The following is a 16,542-nucleotide window of genomic DNA, read 5'->3' on the forward strand; positions in this document are numbered from 1 at the left end:
TGATGGTTTAAAATTCCAAAGAATCTTTTGTTAAGGATGTTATGGGTGGACTTAACTGAGATCTGTGGTCCCATGTACAGTTCTAGGGGCAGGTACATGAAGAGTTTTGCTTCTTGCTTTCGGAAAAAGGGATAAGTACTTCCCTCTGCTGCATTGCCCCTGTGTTGTCTTCTTAGTTATGGAAAAGAACCATTCATTAGTGGGTCTCAAGATCCCTGACGGCTTTCCCAGAGGGGTGCTCTTGGGATTCAGAGTTTGAGGTGAGAATTGCAGAACTGGTGAGTGCACACCCCAGCTGTGCCTCAGGAGTCCTCAGTCCAGAAAGTACCCTCTGATCTGGGCCTAGGCAGCCCAAACCTGATGTCTTTCCCAAAAGGGGTGGTGTCTGACCCACATGTGAAGGAGCCCACCAAAGAAACCCCCTGGTGGGCTCCATCCTGCTCCACTCCGGGAGGTTTTCCACAGCGCTGGGGGGCAGCAAGCTGGCCCTGTGTTTTCAATACTGAAGTTATGTGGGGAATGTGTTGGGGGTTTCATGTTTCAGTGTATGTTGTGGGTTGTGCAGCACTGAAGGGGTAGAATCCAGGCTGGTTATTGATCCTAACTACGCGTTTCCAAATTTTGCTGTGTTTTAGCTTTTCTTAAAATGAAAGTGTTGTTTATGCATATGTTGTTGTTTAAGGGAGCTCAACAGGCAATTTTCTTATCCTGTATTTTTGTTTGTTTGATGTGGCAACAAAGAGAGCCTTAGTACTAGGGACTTCAGCTTGCTGTGCCCTGACAGCTCAAACAGGAGCACAAGAGGTGCGAGCCTTTTGGAGAGAACTGGAGCGGGCATACTCACACACGTGCGGTATTTACCAGCACGTAAAAGAGCCCGAGCGACTCGCTGCTTTGCAGCCTGTGGACTTCCTACCCCCCAGCCTTAACCCAGCCTCGAGTGACCCGCCGGGCACCGCTCGGCCGCTGGGACGGTGCCCGCAGGTAGGAGGGCAGCGGCGGATCCCTCGTCCCGCGTTTCGCCCCTCGCCCCACCGCGTAGCGAGGATGCCCCGGGAGGCCGGAGGTGGTGCCAGGGCTGAGCGCGGGGCGGTAGCGCCGGGGAGAGGGAGTTAATGCGCGAGGGTGGGGGGAAGCCGCTGGCAACTCCGGCTCGGCGCTGCCGCCCGCCTTTCCCCGGCGCGGCCCCGCTCCTCCGCCCACCCCTCGCCGCCGCCCGCCCGCCCCGCCGGGAGCGGCTCCAGCGCCGCCGGGGCCGGGCCGGGGCCGCGGCGCCGAAAGTTTCTCGGTCCCTGGACTCGCCATGGGCTTCGACCCTTCGCGCTTCGCGGCGCCGGTGGCGGCGGAGCTGCAGTGCAAGCTGTGCGGGCGGGTGCTGGAGGAGCCGCTGTCCACGCCGTGCGGGCACGTCTTCTGCGCCGGCTGCCTGCTGCCCTGGGCGGCGCGGCGCCGCCGCTGCCCGCTGCGCTGCCGGCCGCTGGCGGCCACCGAGCTGCGCCCCGTGCTGCCCCTGCGCAGCCTCGTCCAGAAGCTGGAGGTCAAGTGCGACTACAGCCCGCGGGGCTGCGGCCGCACCGTGCGGCTGCGGGAGCTGCCCGCCCACCTTGCGGCGTGCCGCTACGGGCCGCCGCCGGGCCCCGCAGAGCCGCAGCCGCGGGGTGGGACGCCCCCCGGCCGCTCGGGGGACTGCTCCGCGGGGCAGCCAAGACCAACTGCTCCGGAGGAGCCCCAGCGGCCACGGGCGGGGGTCGGGCACCGCTGCCTGCGGGTGCTGCGGGGAGGCGGCAGCAGCAGCAGCCCGGAGCCGCGTCCCGAGCTGAAGAGGGAGGCCCTGCGCTGGAGCAGGAGGGAGAAGTCGCTGCTGGCGCAGCTCTCGGCGCTGCAGAGCGAGGTGCAGCTGACGGCGCGCCGGTACCAGGCGAAGTTCGGCCAGTACATGAGCCACATCAGCAGCATCACCCGGGACCTGGCGGGCGGCCAGCCCGGAAAGGTGAGCGCGACGGCAGGGACCCGCGGCGCAGCACATCCCGGCCGGCCCCCTCCAGACATGCTGTCCCCGGGGCGGGTTTGGTCGTGCACAACTTGTGACGACCCGCAGAGGTAGCGATGGGAACGGTGTGCCCGGGGGCCGGCAGTCATCCCAAGGTCCTCTCCGGGACACAGCCCGATACCTCTCCATCCTCTCGCTCATTCCCCGGGTGGTGCGAGCCGCTTCTGCCCGTTCCCGGGGAGATGGGACCACCGGCCCCAACTGAGTACACGCTTCTTGTCGGTCCTTGCGACCGAAACCCGGGGCGGTGGCGAGACCGGCGGTGCCTGGGAGCGGCGGTGGCCGAGCGCGGCTCGTCGCTTGCCTGTCCGGAGGAGGTGGGAACCTGGCGGAATGGGATGGGGGTCTCGCTCGTCGGCTGGCCGCGGTTCCTCCGGTCAGGATGCCCGCATCAGGTCACGACGCCAGTCCGGCTGCTCAGTTTGCCCCAGCTGGGACCGGCAGAAGCTTGGGCAGAGGGGCACGGAGCTTGACTTTTAACTTTTATTTGGGCAGCCAAGAAGTTGTCTTAATATGGGGTGTAGTGATTGTAAACTCTGAAAGGTTAAAGGATGGGAAAGTCTCATTTGGTAGGATGGAGTAGCAGTTGATGCTTGATAGCAGAGATGGGTGCAGTGCTTCTCTCTCTTCTCAGGGCTGATAACATTGCTGAGACAGCGGCTCGTTTCCTTTAGTCTAAATAAGCGATCTCAGAGTACTGGTGAGCTGGCTTAACTCCCTCTAAGGGGGCTGATTTTTTATTTCGAGCATTACCTCCTGGCTGGAAGATCGCTGTGTAGTAAGCTCTGGCACTGCTGGTTGCAGCCGTGGTGAGGAGTGTTTCAGTGCAAATAATTTTTCTTTTTACCCAAATTTTTATGGACCCTTGGGAAGCAAAATCCCCAGTGAAAAAGTTCTGAGCAGCTAAAGTCACTCCTGAAGCAATGTAGCATGGTAGGCAATGTGACTGATGCATGGGAAGCGGAAAGGAAATATCGTTTGCAGGACACCTGAGGGCCTGGAAACATGGGGATTCGTGGCGTTGAGGAACTTTGTATTTGGGAACTTGAATATTTAATATTTTTCTCTTTCCTCTGGTTAGCTAATTCATGAAGGTTAGGTTGCTGGCTCTGGGAGCTATGCTAAAACATCTGCTTCATCTTCTGGCAGATGGGATAAGCTCATGTGAAGGGAGGCAGCAGTGAGGTGTGCGAGAAAGCGGTGGCTGTAGGAGGGAGGGGAAAGACCGGGATTTTGAGTGAGGAATTGGCAGGAGGTGTGAGGATAGGCGGGAGGCACCGCTGCCTCTGGGCAGCTGCGGAGCATCTGTCATGTCTTAGCAGTGCCGGTAGGTGCTGCTGTATGTACTGCCGCGCCGAAAGCTCTTCTGCAGATGAGGCCGGGGTGATGAATAAAACAGGCATTTGGAAGAAAAACTATCAATAAAGTAAAACTGTTCTTCATTAAAATCAAATGGAACATGCGGCAGTAACGCATTGCACTGTCACAGTTAATAAAATATGGGCCTCATTTTTAAGTATTATAATTCAACTGTTTTGAAAGGTATACCTGATTTAGGTGTCAAATTCATACTAATCAACTAATTTATAAAGACTGACAAACGCAAACACCTAGCAGTGCTGGGTGATTTTTTTTTTCCTGTGTGAAATATAGCTCATGAAATTTAACTATTATTTTGTGTGAAGGAGGTAAAAAGAGCTCACTTGCTGTGCTAAAGCCTCCAAATATTTTTTTTCTTTTTTAATTACTGATTTTGTTTTACCATCCTTTAGCTGTTCCACTGAAGGAAGATGTTTCTTTCTCTTTTTAACTTTTATCTTTTACTCCATCACTGTTTTTGATAGATAACTCTTATCTTTTCATCCTATTTTTCCTTTAAGCCTTACCTAAAGGCCTCAGCTAAAAATCTTTCGTAACTTAGTATTTTCACTTAAAATTGTCTTATTGAGACTGTATTATTTAACAGTATTTCACCTTTTCCTTCTTAGGGAGGAGAACCCAAACCATTAACGATCATGCTACACCGAGAAAATGATACATTGGGATTCAATATTATAGGAGGACGACCCAATCAGGTAACGGCAGAAGTAACTGTAGGGTATTTTGACCTACTTTCTGTTACTATATACATGTTAGTAATAAAAGAATTACTTTCCATGACAGTAGGTATGGAATCAGCTCCAGAGATAGAAGAATTGTGTATTATCAGGTGTAATTGGAGTCACTGGTTTAAAGACATACTTTTAGTGAGAATTGAATTATTACTTTTGGGAAAGGTGTTCCCATTGTTTTTGCTTTAAAACTTTAGGCTGATCTGCACTCAGTCCCCCTGTGAGTAATCTGTATCCATGCAAACCATTCAATGGAAATCTCTGGGGCTACTTATAAAAGTCACTTATCAGGATTAAGCCATTGGACTGTTTGGAAACAGCTTGGGTTTTTTATATGTTTAAAGGAGAGATGAAAATTTGCTTCTATAACTCAGGTAGCTTAAGCACATGTCCTGCTCTCACATCCCTGCTTTCATTTTTTCCTTCTTTGTGAACTGAAACAGTTTTTGTTGATCTTGTATCTTCAATCAGTCTAGTCTCATCAGTCTAGGTTTAGAAACTTCATTGGAAACCACAGAATATGCATGAGGATCACTAACCCCCCCTACAATATGCATAAGAATATGCTTTATTTTTTTCTTCATCCTTCCAAAAGCGTTAATCAGGATTGTCATTGCGTATGAAGGGTAAAGAAACCTGTTAAACTGGAAAATTAATAGTTGATTAAAAAGGCTTGGTAATAATTATGCACTGATCAGGTTCTTGTTAAGTGGGAGAATTGTAACCTCCTACTATTACTGAGAAGGGGAATGGGACCCTGTACGTTAGTTTGGCAATCTTCTGCTCTGAATCTATATTTAGTGGTGCCAAAGAGTCTGCTCCCATTAGCCTAAGAAGTTCACTGTCTTCACGGCTGAATTATTTATTGTTCCCTGTGGGTAAATATGAAGACCAGCAGTTATCAGATGTTGGTGCTATAAATCCAAAGCAAGAGTTTCTTAGATTTCCTAATGGAAGGATGAGACAACAGGTGGCTCTAAGATAAAATACATGAGCTTTGATTATATCCATATTTTGAGTATACCAGTAACAAAGTCCAGACTATCTTTAGATTGGATTGCAGTAGCTGTTAGTTGCTGTTACTTACAGCTGTAGGAAAACTGCAGGGAAAAGGGATTGTGGTGTTCATCTTTCTTGGAATGGCAGCTGAGCCTCTCTGAAGTACTTAAATGCTGACAGTGCATACTGGAACAGACTTTTTATATTACAGACTGTTAGGGTTTTTGAATGAACATTCAAGAAGTTTAAGGAGTAAAGGGTAAATATATAAAGGTTCATAGCACTGTTTGTAGAGAGACCTGATGGCTGGAGAGAAGGAAGTGGTCATGGTTTTCCATTAACGCTGATAGTTGGAGAGGGAGAAGTTAGTGAAGCTGTGAGGCAGAGCTGGGTCTTGGAGGGTTTTGAGTCTTTGAACTTTACTTTGTAAATTCTCTTTTGTTTTGTACTCATTGTGATATGTGTTAATACCACAGATGTCTGATTGACAGTTCCCAGGTATTGGTATAAGGTCTCACTCAACATACATCAGACAAAGGATATAACAGGAAAAAAGGATTGAGTTGGCTCAAATAATGACAATAAAAAACTCTGTTCAAAAAATTAAATACTGGAGCAGGATTCGTTTGGTAACACAATGAAAAAGAGTTCATGAAAGCGATGTGTACATTCAGCTTGTTCAGGGAAAAAGTACCTTTGGATGAAGAGTTGGGTCTTGCAGCAGAAGAGCAGAACAGTGGTGTCATTATATTAGTCACCTATGTGGGAATGCGTTCCTTCACCACTTATTATTTGTCTTTTATAAATACAATGCAGGTTTTTCTCATTGGAAAGCAGGTGACTCTTGGTAACTTGGGTAATATGTTCCGTTGGCTGTGTTTCCTTTCAACCCATAATAGGCTTCCCCACTGTTCTTCACCTTCTACCTGCAGGGAGGTGGAGAGCAGACTCACCATAAGCTCATTTTTTATTTCATCAGGAAAGAACTCATATCACTAAGTGTGTGTTTCTGGGAGGTGAATCATTATTTTAATGGAGCACGGCTGCTTTGATCCCCATTTTTGTCCTGGGCCCCAGCTCTGGCTGGGTGGGAGGACTGTCCTTCAGAGCAGGCTGTGGTGTGGAGGCTGTTCCGCCCAAGACACGATGGCAAAGCCAGGCTGGAGGGAGCTGTGGGCACAGCTTGGGGCTCCTGCTGTCACCCACAGACTCAGCTAAGGGTTGGGTGAGCTGGTTGTCTCTGTAGCATCCGTGCTACACAGCTGGTGGGCTCTGTGACAGGGTTCAAGAGCTCAGTATGTAGCATGCGACATTTCCATGTCAGGAGTGCTGGGTACCGGCATGTCAGACTGAAATACCCTTTTTCTTACTGGGTCATACATTGCTCTTGAAAAAGCCAGTGTAATTTCTTTTGGAAGAAAAAGTGCAGTTTTATGTAGGCAAAGGTACTGTGATCTAGCCTTTTGTTTTCTCAAGGAAAAAACCATTCGTGCACCTCCTGTGGTTCATTAATGGCTGTTATGCTTCTTTTATCAGAGTTTCATTTCCCTGTTTGTTCATCATTTCAAAATATTGATGGAGCTGTTAATAAGTTTCCCTTTTGCTTATTACCTGACACCTATGAGTCTCTGTGCCAAATGGGGGAAAATAAAGAGTTTAGGAAATCATAGTCTGACTAGCACAGTGTTGAATCAAATATTTGTTAACCTGTAATCTACCTGGGTTGAGTCTCCATGAGACAATTGCCACATATTGTAGAGCACGTTTTATAGTGGTTCCATTTTTTTTGTTGAGCCTGTATCATTTTCTTAATAGGAAAACTTATGTTTTCCCCATGAGTGCATAGGACCTAGACCTAGAAACCTGGGCACATATGAATCGTGCTGTTGGTCAGGGATTCACCAGGCACAGAAGGGAGATAAGCATCCTGTAAACTGTTATCCAAAACATAGATCATCGGGAAAGAGATGCCGTCATTTATTGCTATCTAGGTTAATATTTGTGTGAACACTTAAAAATACTTTAAGTGGGGAGTGTCTGCTTGGCATTATTTCATTATTCATAATGATTTTAAACTATTTTAAATGATCGTGATGAAGTAATTTCAGCATGTGCCACAACATCAGGTGTGTCATTCCAGCTGTGGTAGATAACTGCTTTAAATTTGACCTTCATGCAAGTTGTACGTATCAATGTGTAGAGATCAATTGGAAGTGGGTTTTTTTTCTGTCTGCAGTTGATCTGTATGGATTTCACAGTTGAGCAAGTTCTCAGTCTCCCATGTGAATAGGATTTATGAGGTTAACCAGTTCCATCCAAATCCTATCACTGTTACATGCCAGCGAGCTAATGTCGCTTTGTTCCCTGGAGCTTTATTTTCAAATGAAGAAAAAAAAATGTACAAGCAGAAGTACTGCAGGTGCCCTTTCTGTCCAGAGAAGCACTTGTGCATCCATTTACATGAGTATCTTCTCCTGTGCTAGTCACTATCTGCTGTGAAGTTTGAGATCTGCTTTAAATATTTTAGCTGGGATCTGATTACCACTGCACCCTGTGTCTCATTTAGACTAAAATAACCAGAAGTAAATGGATAATCTTATAAAAAATGCTGGAATAGTCCATTCATTCTGTCCTTTTGATTAATGACTGGTTTGTGTTAAGCAAGCTTAAAGAAAAAAGGAAATCCCAAGGAGCTTAATTCTTAGCTTGAAAAGTGAGCTGTATGTTTCAGGTGGATTTGCATTTTTCATTGCTTCTGATTTTAGTACCATCTCATTTCTTGTACTAATGTGGCCCTTTTTGCAACTTCCCTATAACCTGGTACAGAACAATCAGGAGGAATCTGCTGAGGGGATTTATGTGTCAAAGATTTTGGAAAATGGACCTGCAGACAAAGCAGAAGGCCTGCAAATTCATGACAAGATTATTGAGGTAAGAAAAAAACCCACAACCCACCAGTGGATTCGGCTGTTATATTATCAGATTAATCAAGGATTTGATGGTTTTTACACTAAGCATGTTGTAATTTTCCTCTTTTGCTGTGTCTAAACATGATTGTACACTGAACTGCTCAAACATTTCTCAGATATGAAGACAAATGATGGATTTTTCCAACAACTAACGCATGTATTGGTTTTGGGATTAAGTTGATTTAAGTGAGGCAAAGGTGTAGATGCTGAAATAGTAAGCAAGAGAGGCATTTTGTATTTCTTTTCATTAACTTCAGAAAGAAGGCAAGTGATTCTATGGAACACAGGTTTATGAAATTGATTTTGCCCTGTAGATGTTACTGTAGTGACTGGGGCCTCGTGGAGGAGCTGTGTTGGTAAGCAGTGATATGAAGCTTCTTAAGCAGTTAAAGAAAGTACTTTCTGCTATATGATCAGAAGTAGATCATCTGTTGTTCCTACCAGGACCAATATAGCTCTTTCCCAGGCATGTAATATGCTGGCAAGGAAATGTTGAACTGTATTCCTGTGTGGTATGCAGGTTTTTTTTTCCCATAAAATAACTATAATTGAAATGAAAAAATACCAGAAACTCAGCCTGAAGAATAGGTTGCTGCCTAGCCTACGTTTGTAACTGTAATTAGCCTTCTAAAAGGTCTTGAAGGAACTGTTTCAGTCACTGAAATAGACTCCTTAGGGTGCTGTCAAAATGGCGTTTCACATCACAGCTCTAATACACCTCTCTGAATGGCAGCATATACCAGGAGCTGCTGGGTTTGTTTAGGATACATCACTCCTGCCTTGGGTTTAGGGGAGGCTTAGAAACATTGCGCAAACTTGCCAGTTGGACAGGGTTTTGAGCAAAGACACACGAAACAAGTGGATTGGAAAAACAAATGCAGAGTGCTGCTGCTGCTGCTAGTTTCTTGCATTATTTTGCTGTTAAGGACTAGAAACTTAAGCCAAGAGTGTTTGAATGCTGGCACTGCAGTCAATGTTGGGAGCCTAGAGCGGTGTGTGAAACCAGATTAATGTATTTTCTTGGAAAACTAAAACTCATGCTCTTAGCTGGCAGATACACTAACCTCTGGTAGAAACCAAGCTGAGCAGAACCGCACTTGAAGCATAACTTATCTCCCCAAGACACACAAAAAGCTTTTGCATCCAATTGTTTCTGTAACAGCAGCCCTATGCTGGAAAAACCTATGCTCTTCTGACATTAGTATTTCACTTACCATATTGTGTTTTCTACAGGCGGACCAGCTGTATAGTTTTATGCATTTGCTCAACACTTCCTGCTTTATTTTCTTTTCTTTTGTAGTACCTTGATTGTTAAGACAAAATGGCGTGGTTTTGGAGGAAGAAATATGTCACAAAAGAAGTTTGATTTATTAAACCTGAAGTCATTTAATAAAATGCCACCAGAATTGATGCTTGATTTTTATTTGTTGAAAAACTCTAGCTGCATAAAATCATACTGATAGTTAAAGTGCTACTAGGAGCATACAGATTTCAATTTTATGTGAACCTATAGATCCAGTCTAGCTTAAGTATTCATGCAGCTCTGAATGGAGCACTGTTTTTTACCATATTAATATACAACAGCTTTGGATATACTTCTTTTTTGTGTTCAGGCAAGCATTTTAAAATGTTCAGGGTTAGGCTAAATTTTCTACTAGATGTTTCAGTGTTTCAAAATTTGTTAGATTAAGTAAAAATAGGTAACATTAAGACTTTCTAAATGAAATGCTAGTAAGTATTTATTCCTCCATGCTAGACAAAGGAAGCAGGTGGAGTCAAAAGGCTGAATTTTAACTTGCCCATGCATGGCTATTGATGTCTTCTTGTAGTAGGATGCCCTGCCAGCACTGCTGGTTTGTTGTAAAAGAGCAATATGAAAGCTTTTGCTGTGAGGAAATAAGTTGGATGGTGTAACTGTTTCAAAAGTGTTGGCAGATACACAGAATATGAGCATTGGTGAAAAGTTGATTCTTATTGCTTGCTTTTCACTCATTTGGTGATCTTATCTAATGGGTAATATTTTATGAGACCATTTTTCAGTAATCAAGAGCAGAAGGAAGCAATGTTGTTTGAAGAGCCTTTAATGGCTTCAGTCAGTTGTTTGGCAATGTGATGCCCGGAGTGTTTCTAGCAATGCGTAGCTAATAGGATAATGGACAGAGCCATCCCATTAAATCAGGAGAAAATCTGTTCTCAAGGCGTGTTGCTAAATAAAGAAGGTAATTTGTTTCAGTGCTTTATCAGATGTTTAACAAATGTTAACTGCACTTGGTTGACTACAGTGAGTTGTGTACATTTCAGGTGATCATCTTGTGGGTAATCTAGTTCAGCAAATGCATTTTACAGTCGTATGGCATTGGCAACTGGAATTGTGAGTCAAGGCTGGCAAACATAAGTAGTGCCTTCTGCTTTATATATGTCATTATCTATGGCAGCAACTTTGCCAAGTAATTGTTATGGTAATTGAAAGGGTGCCAAGGGGGAATCAGATTTCTTTCTTGAGGTATTTATTCTAAGTGTAAAAAAAATTACCTGAGTTCCTGGAGGATTTTGAGATCAGTGTGCCCAGAATGTGGGCCATAAAGCCTCTTTGACACTTTCATCTGAAAAAGGTTGATGTTTGTTTGGGGTTTACCCTCAGGTAAGCATTATTTTGTGCTTGAGGACCTGAAACAGATGCCTGTGGGCTGGCAGGGTGGTGGTGGGTGAGGGTGACAGGTAAATGATGCCAGCCTCATGTACCCTGTTGAGGGGCTGGAGCTCTTCACAGTATATGGTCACAGGACCCTCACTGATCATTTTCACTGTTCTGCCAAGGAACTGAAGATTTCAGGCACACCTTTACCCTCTTTATTCACGATTAACTTGTTTATGCAGTGTAAAAGTGGCCTGGGACAGTGATGTGCACAAGCAGCGTTTCAGCAATGTGTCCATTCAGGAATCTTAGTACAAGTCAAAAATGATCATTATTTGTTTGTCAAGGAGGAACTCTTCCTCATTAATTACTTCTATGTAGGTGGTTTCTCCAGATGTTAGTCTTATGCTGCTTTCAAAAGTTATTATCCAAAAATCCAGCTCTCTAAATTAACACAGTGCAGCATGTGTCTAGGGCTAAACACTAATCACACAGTATAAAAAGCGTCTCATAAAACTAGGTACAGCATTGATACCTGTGACTCCCAACATGAATGCCTTGGATATGAGCAGTGGTAGAAAGCCACCAGACCTCTAACTTTTGGATCTCTATCATCTTCCTTTCCACCTTGCCTGTGAGTCCTGAGAGGAGGAGATGAGCCTCAAGCCATGCACAGGACTGTCTATTAGTTTGTGCTAGCTCAAAGAATTTTAATTGTTGTTGGGAGAAAATACAAAGCATGTTTAGAATGGTTCACGCTTCTATAGCTATGCATCATTTCATCTCCCCCTCTCTTCATGCATGTCTTTCCTGCTGAATGAGTTCACTGCTCATCTTTGCTAATAGCCTCCTCAAGGCAGCATAAACCAGCTTGATCCTTGGCAATGTTGCCAATACACAGAAGTGTTTTACTTGTTTCTCTTTTTTATACATATTTATAGTTCTGAGCAGTAAAAGCAGCTCTTTCTGTATGGAGGAAAGTTTTACTCTCTCAGTTTGCAATTAGCTCACATAAGAATGGCTCCACCTTAGCTAGAGCTCCAAGTACACTAATGCCTAGTTAACAAGCCATTCAGAACCAATTCTTTATACTTGTTTTTTCTTTGTATAATATTACATTTTTACAGAAATTGGTACATCATCTCCTCTACTTTTGAGCCCAACTTCAGGAAAAAACAGTGACAGATTTTCTCAAGTCCTCTTTCAGTCTGTAAGTCACAGTGTCTTGCAAAACACTGTTGTATTACTAAAGTGGGATGTGATGGTTTTACCTTTTTACTTCAGTATTGTACATAAAATACGTGACCAAGACCGAATTTGCAACCCAGATGTAGTTCGTGAATTATTTTTTTCCTTAAGAAGAGCAGTATTTCATCAATTTGAGGAAAAAGAGCTACTGTTAATTCACACTGCCTGGGAGACAAAGCCCTATAGTCACAGCTGAACCTTCTGTTGTAGGTTTGCCAAATAACAAACCAGCAGTGAAAAACCTTGTGTGCAAGTAAAAGGGGCTTGGGCTGAAGACCAAAATACTCATATGAGGAACTGTAAGCACATCATGGTCTGGAAGGCTCAAGTGCTTTTCTTTTTCTTGTACTGCAAGGCAAAGGCTTCTGTTCTTTTACTCTCAAATGAAATGAGAATATTGGCCCTTCTGCATTTTAGTCAGTTGATTCTCATTAACTTGATGGCTAAGAAGCAGGCATGATGGAGAAGAGGGGAAAGAAAAACATTTTTAGCCTGGGATCTTTAAGTCTTTTTTGAAAAATGAGATGGATGCCCATATATCATAATTCTGTATTGTGTTTATTCAGCCTGAACTCTATAAGTACATAATAAATATGGCTTCATCCCTTTTCCATGTTTCCCTTTGTTCTTTTCACTTATTTTTGGAGAGTGCACACGCAATGGCTTTCAAGCGCATGTCAGCAAAGCCAGTTTCAATAAAGTGAAGTCTTGAGGCTTATCCTGGCAGAAGTAACTTACATCTGCAAAGCGCCTACAGAAACTTTTTAACTCTTGCCAGACTGCTGACTGTGCCGTGTGTCAGCCTTGTGATGTTTTATCTTCTGCATGTTTCTGTCATTACACTCACTATGTTGCTCAAGCAGAATCTTTGATACTGGTTGTATTTATTTGGCTAAGAATCTCCACTGTCAGATTATGTCTGTAGAAGCAGTGAGCTTAAAAAATGTCTTGCTGGGATCAGAGCTAGAAGATTTGGGATGGCTTTGAACCAAAGCTGCACATGATGTGGCCCACAAGATCTGGGTGGTAGCTGAAGAAACTTTTATATACCTAATTTTAGTGGTGTGGATTTCGGTGTATCTAAATATGCCCAGAGTAGCCTTAGGTATATTAAGTTCTCTTAAATCCTTAACAAATTCATAATGTTACTTTGCAGGTAGCCAGGTCTGGCACCTGCGTTAATTAGATAACTCATAATTAGTCAGAAAGATCCCTGGGATAATAAATCGGTTATACCATAGACTTAGAAATGTCTGTAGCCTCTTTTCACCCCTCCCTCATCTGTGGAGATACAGGTTTTTGGACACCTGACTTCTTTCATCTATCTGAAGAAACTTGTTAAAAGTCAGGCGGGACCAGGTCTGTACATAACTTCATTTGAATAGGAGCTACTGCCCTCACTGACTTTTTTTACTTAACAGAAAATCAGAATGCTTCTTCAAGAAGTGAGAGATCTGGGTTGCTATTTATGCCTTTCCTGCAAAGGACTGAGTTTACCTACCCAGGCCCTCATTACTACAGGAGGGGCTACCCTGTGTGAGACCAGCCTCCACCCATTCTCCTCATATGGAGGTGGGTGACAGCAGGTGTTTGGGAGTCAGGATTATCCACTGATAATCTGCCTTGAAAGAAATGCTGGTTCCAGGGATTGTATCTGGAATACTGGTCCTGCCCTTTCCTAGGTAAGCACTTGTACCCATAAATGAGACCTTCTCTCTTTCCTGTATGGTTTTGCATCTTATATGACGCTTCGTTGCATGGTACTTGCATTTCTGACTTCATAGTCCTTAACTTTGAGATACTGTTAAAACAGAATATCTTCTAGCTAGGACATTTTCCTAGATGTGAAAGATGGGGCTCCCTGGCTGAATAAATACCAGTAGCTGTGGTTCTCCTCCTAGTCTTTGCTATAGATGCTGTGTTATCTAAAAGCTGGTTACTGCTCCTGATGCCCACTGTCAGAAGGCTGTGCAGGCTAGGTCTCATGTAGGTGGATGAGGTTAGTGTTCAGTGTGTTGTCTGTGCTAGAAGTTGACATCTCACTGTAGGCTTCCTGGCGTGTCTGATTTTTGTACTTTCCTGAGTTTCCAACATCAGTAGCCTAAATTTGGCTAGTCTTGCTGTAGGTATTTAGAAGTACTTGCATTCCTCTCTGTTCAGTGAACTAAAATGCGAATGTTATGTTCATGAAAACAAGCTATGTTCTATCTAAAAAGCACTTAACATTTCAGCAATTTATTGTCTGTGTTTTAAAAACAGAACATAAGTCTCCTGGCTTTATGTGACCTAAAATTTCTGTATGTTTTCTGGTGAAACCTGTTAGGGAGTGGGCTACTGAAATAATTACACTGCCATATATGTAATGTTTTCTTGCAAGTCTTAGTACGACTTCACAAAATGGTTTCTAAACTGAAAGGAAGGGAGAAATAAAGTAAAACTATATTAAAGAAGTGGAGAACTTGGTGTTAATAGGGTAATAATGAATAATGACTTAAGGGTTTGTGATCAGAAACTCAGTATTTGATCGTTTAGTTGATTGCATTGAGTCTTACATTCATAAACATGCAGAGATATTACTTTGATACTTGTGTAAAGCAGCATCATGAAAAATTGTAAAATGTCTTGGCTTATATGAGATGACTGGTTTTAATTATTTTTGTTTTCTGAGGTATAATCTGAGAGGTTTCTATCCGCTGAGAACTTGCAGTGGCCCAGCTCTAGAGAGGCGCAAGCCTGTGGGAGGGTTTCCCAGGTATGTTTGTCTGGACTTGTTCTCACAGACCCACCAGGCAAGTGTGCAGGTATAATGCTACATTGGTCTTGTGGGAAAACAATGCTCACAGTGCTTTTAACCAAAAGGAAAAAAGTGGGAATGCCAAACATAGTTGGAATAGGGCCACGAGATGAACTCTCCAAGTAGTTTATTTGCAGAATAAGGCAGTATTGTCCTTTTCAGCAAGACTCTTCAGCTTGCGAGTCATAACTTCTTTGAGATGCAGCTAGCTGGGGTACTGCACCTTTGCCTGTGCCTGGATGCTTCTCTGCAAGGGACACCTAGAAGGCAAAGCAAAAGAAATGCTAGGGTGGCTGGAACAGAGGACAAGGGGCAGAAGAAGCAGGGTGAGAGTATTTCTGAAATGTGATCCTACATGGAAGAAGAGAGCTAACTAAGTGGAAGTGGTGAAAATGATATTTTACAATGGTCTTTTATGCTACTTCTGCCATGTCAGGTCTTTATCTAGGTGGCTGAGGTTAGGCATAATAGGTATTGCATGGACATGAGTGTGCATAACCCCCTCTCTCCAACTAGATAATTCTGTTTTGTTCTGACTAGTAGATCTCTAAAGCAGCTGGATCGCTGTAGGAGCATAAGGGGAAGAGTGAAGGAGAATATGCAAGGAGGACAAAAAACAGGGGAAACTGAGCTTTACAATTAAAGAATGCAAAGCACCAACCTGAATGTTTTGTCAGGAGTGCTTGCCCATAAATAGGAAATATGGGAGAAATGGAAGTGATGTAGGAATAGGGATAACTGAATTGTGAAATAGAATAATCTATACACATTGCCATGAACTCTGATAGTGAAATAAAGTGAAGCAGTACTGGAGCAGAACTGTGATAGCTGTACTGTGTCCACAAAGAGGGGCAGTATGCAAACTGGCAAGTCAGTAGAGCTGTTGGGTGGGAAGGATTCTCCTTAACCTATGGAAGAGCTGACTAACGTAAGAACCTGCAAGATTCCACAAACGGTGTTGCTGCCATGCACCACAGATCCCTAGGCACTGTGTGAAGGCCTGATCACTCCCATCTCTTCATAAAGTGTCTAATCTCACCCCCGAGGGATAACGTGTCAGAAACTTGGCAAGTTGAAACTAAGCTTCTTCCTAGATGCCCTGTTAGAGCTTGCCTTTGCTACACGTCATCTTTCTCTTTCTCCCCAGGGTTTTTTGTTGTTTTTTTTTTTTTTTTTTTAAACTATAAGGTAAACCTTGCAAAATAATGGAATTTTAGCACACTTCCATCTCCACCTCATCCAGCAGCAGGAGCAATGCAGTTTTATGTGCAGCTGAGGTAGTAGGTTTGGAGGAAATTTTTGTTTATGTGAGGTTTTAGAGGTGTTCATAAGCACTTTCAGGAATGCATTAAATGACTTGACTAATGCTGCTGCTTTCATCCCTTTCCCAGGAGGAGAAGGGCATGTGCAGGGGAGTGTTTTGTTTAGGGATTTTTCAAATAATTGCATAGCCGCATATTTACATCTTGGTGTCTGTTTATGTTAGGGAAGACAAGGTCATAGAAATGTATCTTCATATTTGTTGCTGAAGGTGGTAAGATTTTGTGATGAAGAACTTTGCACTTTGGTTTTTGGCTCTTGGGTCAGCCCTGGAGAATGTGCTCTCTCTTCTACTGATAGGCTGAATTTCCATGATGGTTGGGCAATAGGTGTGATTGTTTGCCACTGCCTTGGTCTTGGACCAAGTCTTTCTTACAGATATCTGAAGGAGGGCTATAGTGATTCTGGGCATGGAC

The 16,542-nt window shown here is 43.8% G+C and overlaps 1 protein-coding gene across 1 annotated transcript in view; it reads left to right on the top strand.

The window, feature by feature from the left end:
- Positions 1-1,276: 1,276 nt before the first annotated feature.
- PDZRN4 (PDZ domain containing ring finger 4) overlaps positions 1,277-16,542 on the top strand; it is a 246,405-nt gene continuing 231,139 nt past the window's right edge. Inside the window, exons 1-3 of the mRNA XM_061361171.1 lie at positions 1,277-1,990; positions 4,039-4,125; positions 7,987-8,091. Coding sequence (XP_061217155.1) covers positions 1,304-1,990; positions 4,039-4,125; positions 7,987-8,091 — 879 coding nt within the window. The 5' untranslated portion in view covers positions 1,277-1,303. The remainder of the gene's footprint in view (positions 1,991-4,038; positions 4,126-7,986; positions 8,092-16,542) is intronic.

The sequence above is a fragment of the Neopsephotus bourkii genome, unplaced genomic scaffold (assembly GCF_033783945.1).
Source record: "Neopsephotus bourkii isolate Nb327-2 ecotype Australia unplaced genomic scaffold, CSIRO-AGI_Nbou_v1 NB_1053, whole genome shotgun sequence".
Lineage (NCBI taxonomy): Eukaryota > Metazoa > Chordata > Aves > Psittaciformes > Psittacidae > Neopsephotus > Neopsephotus bourkii.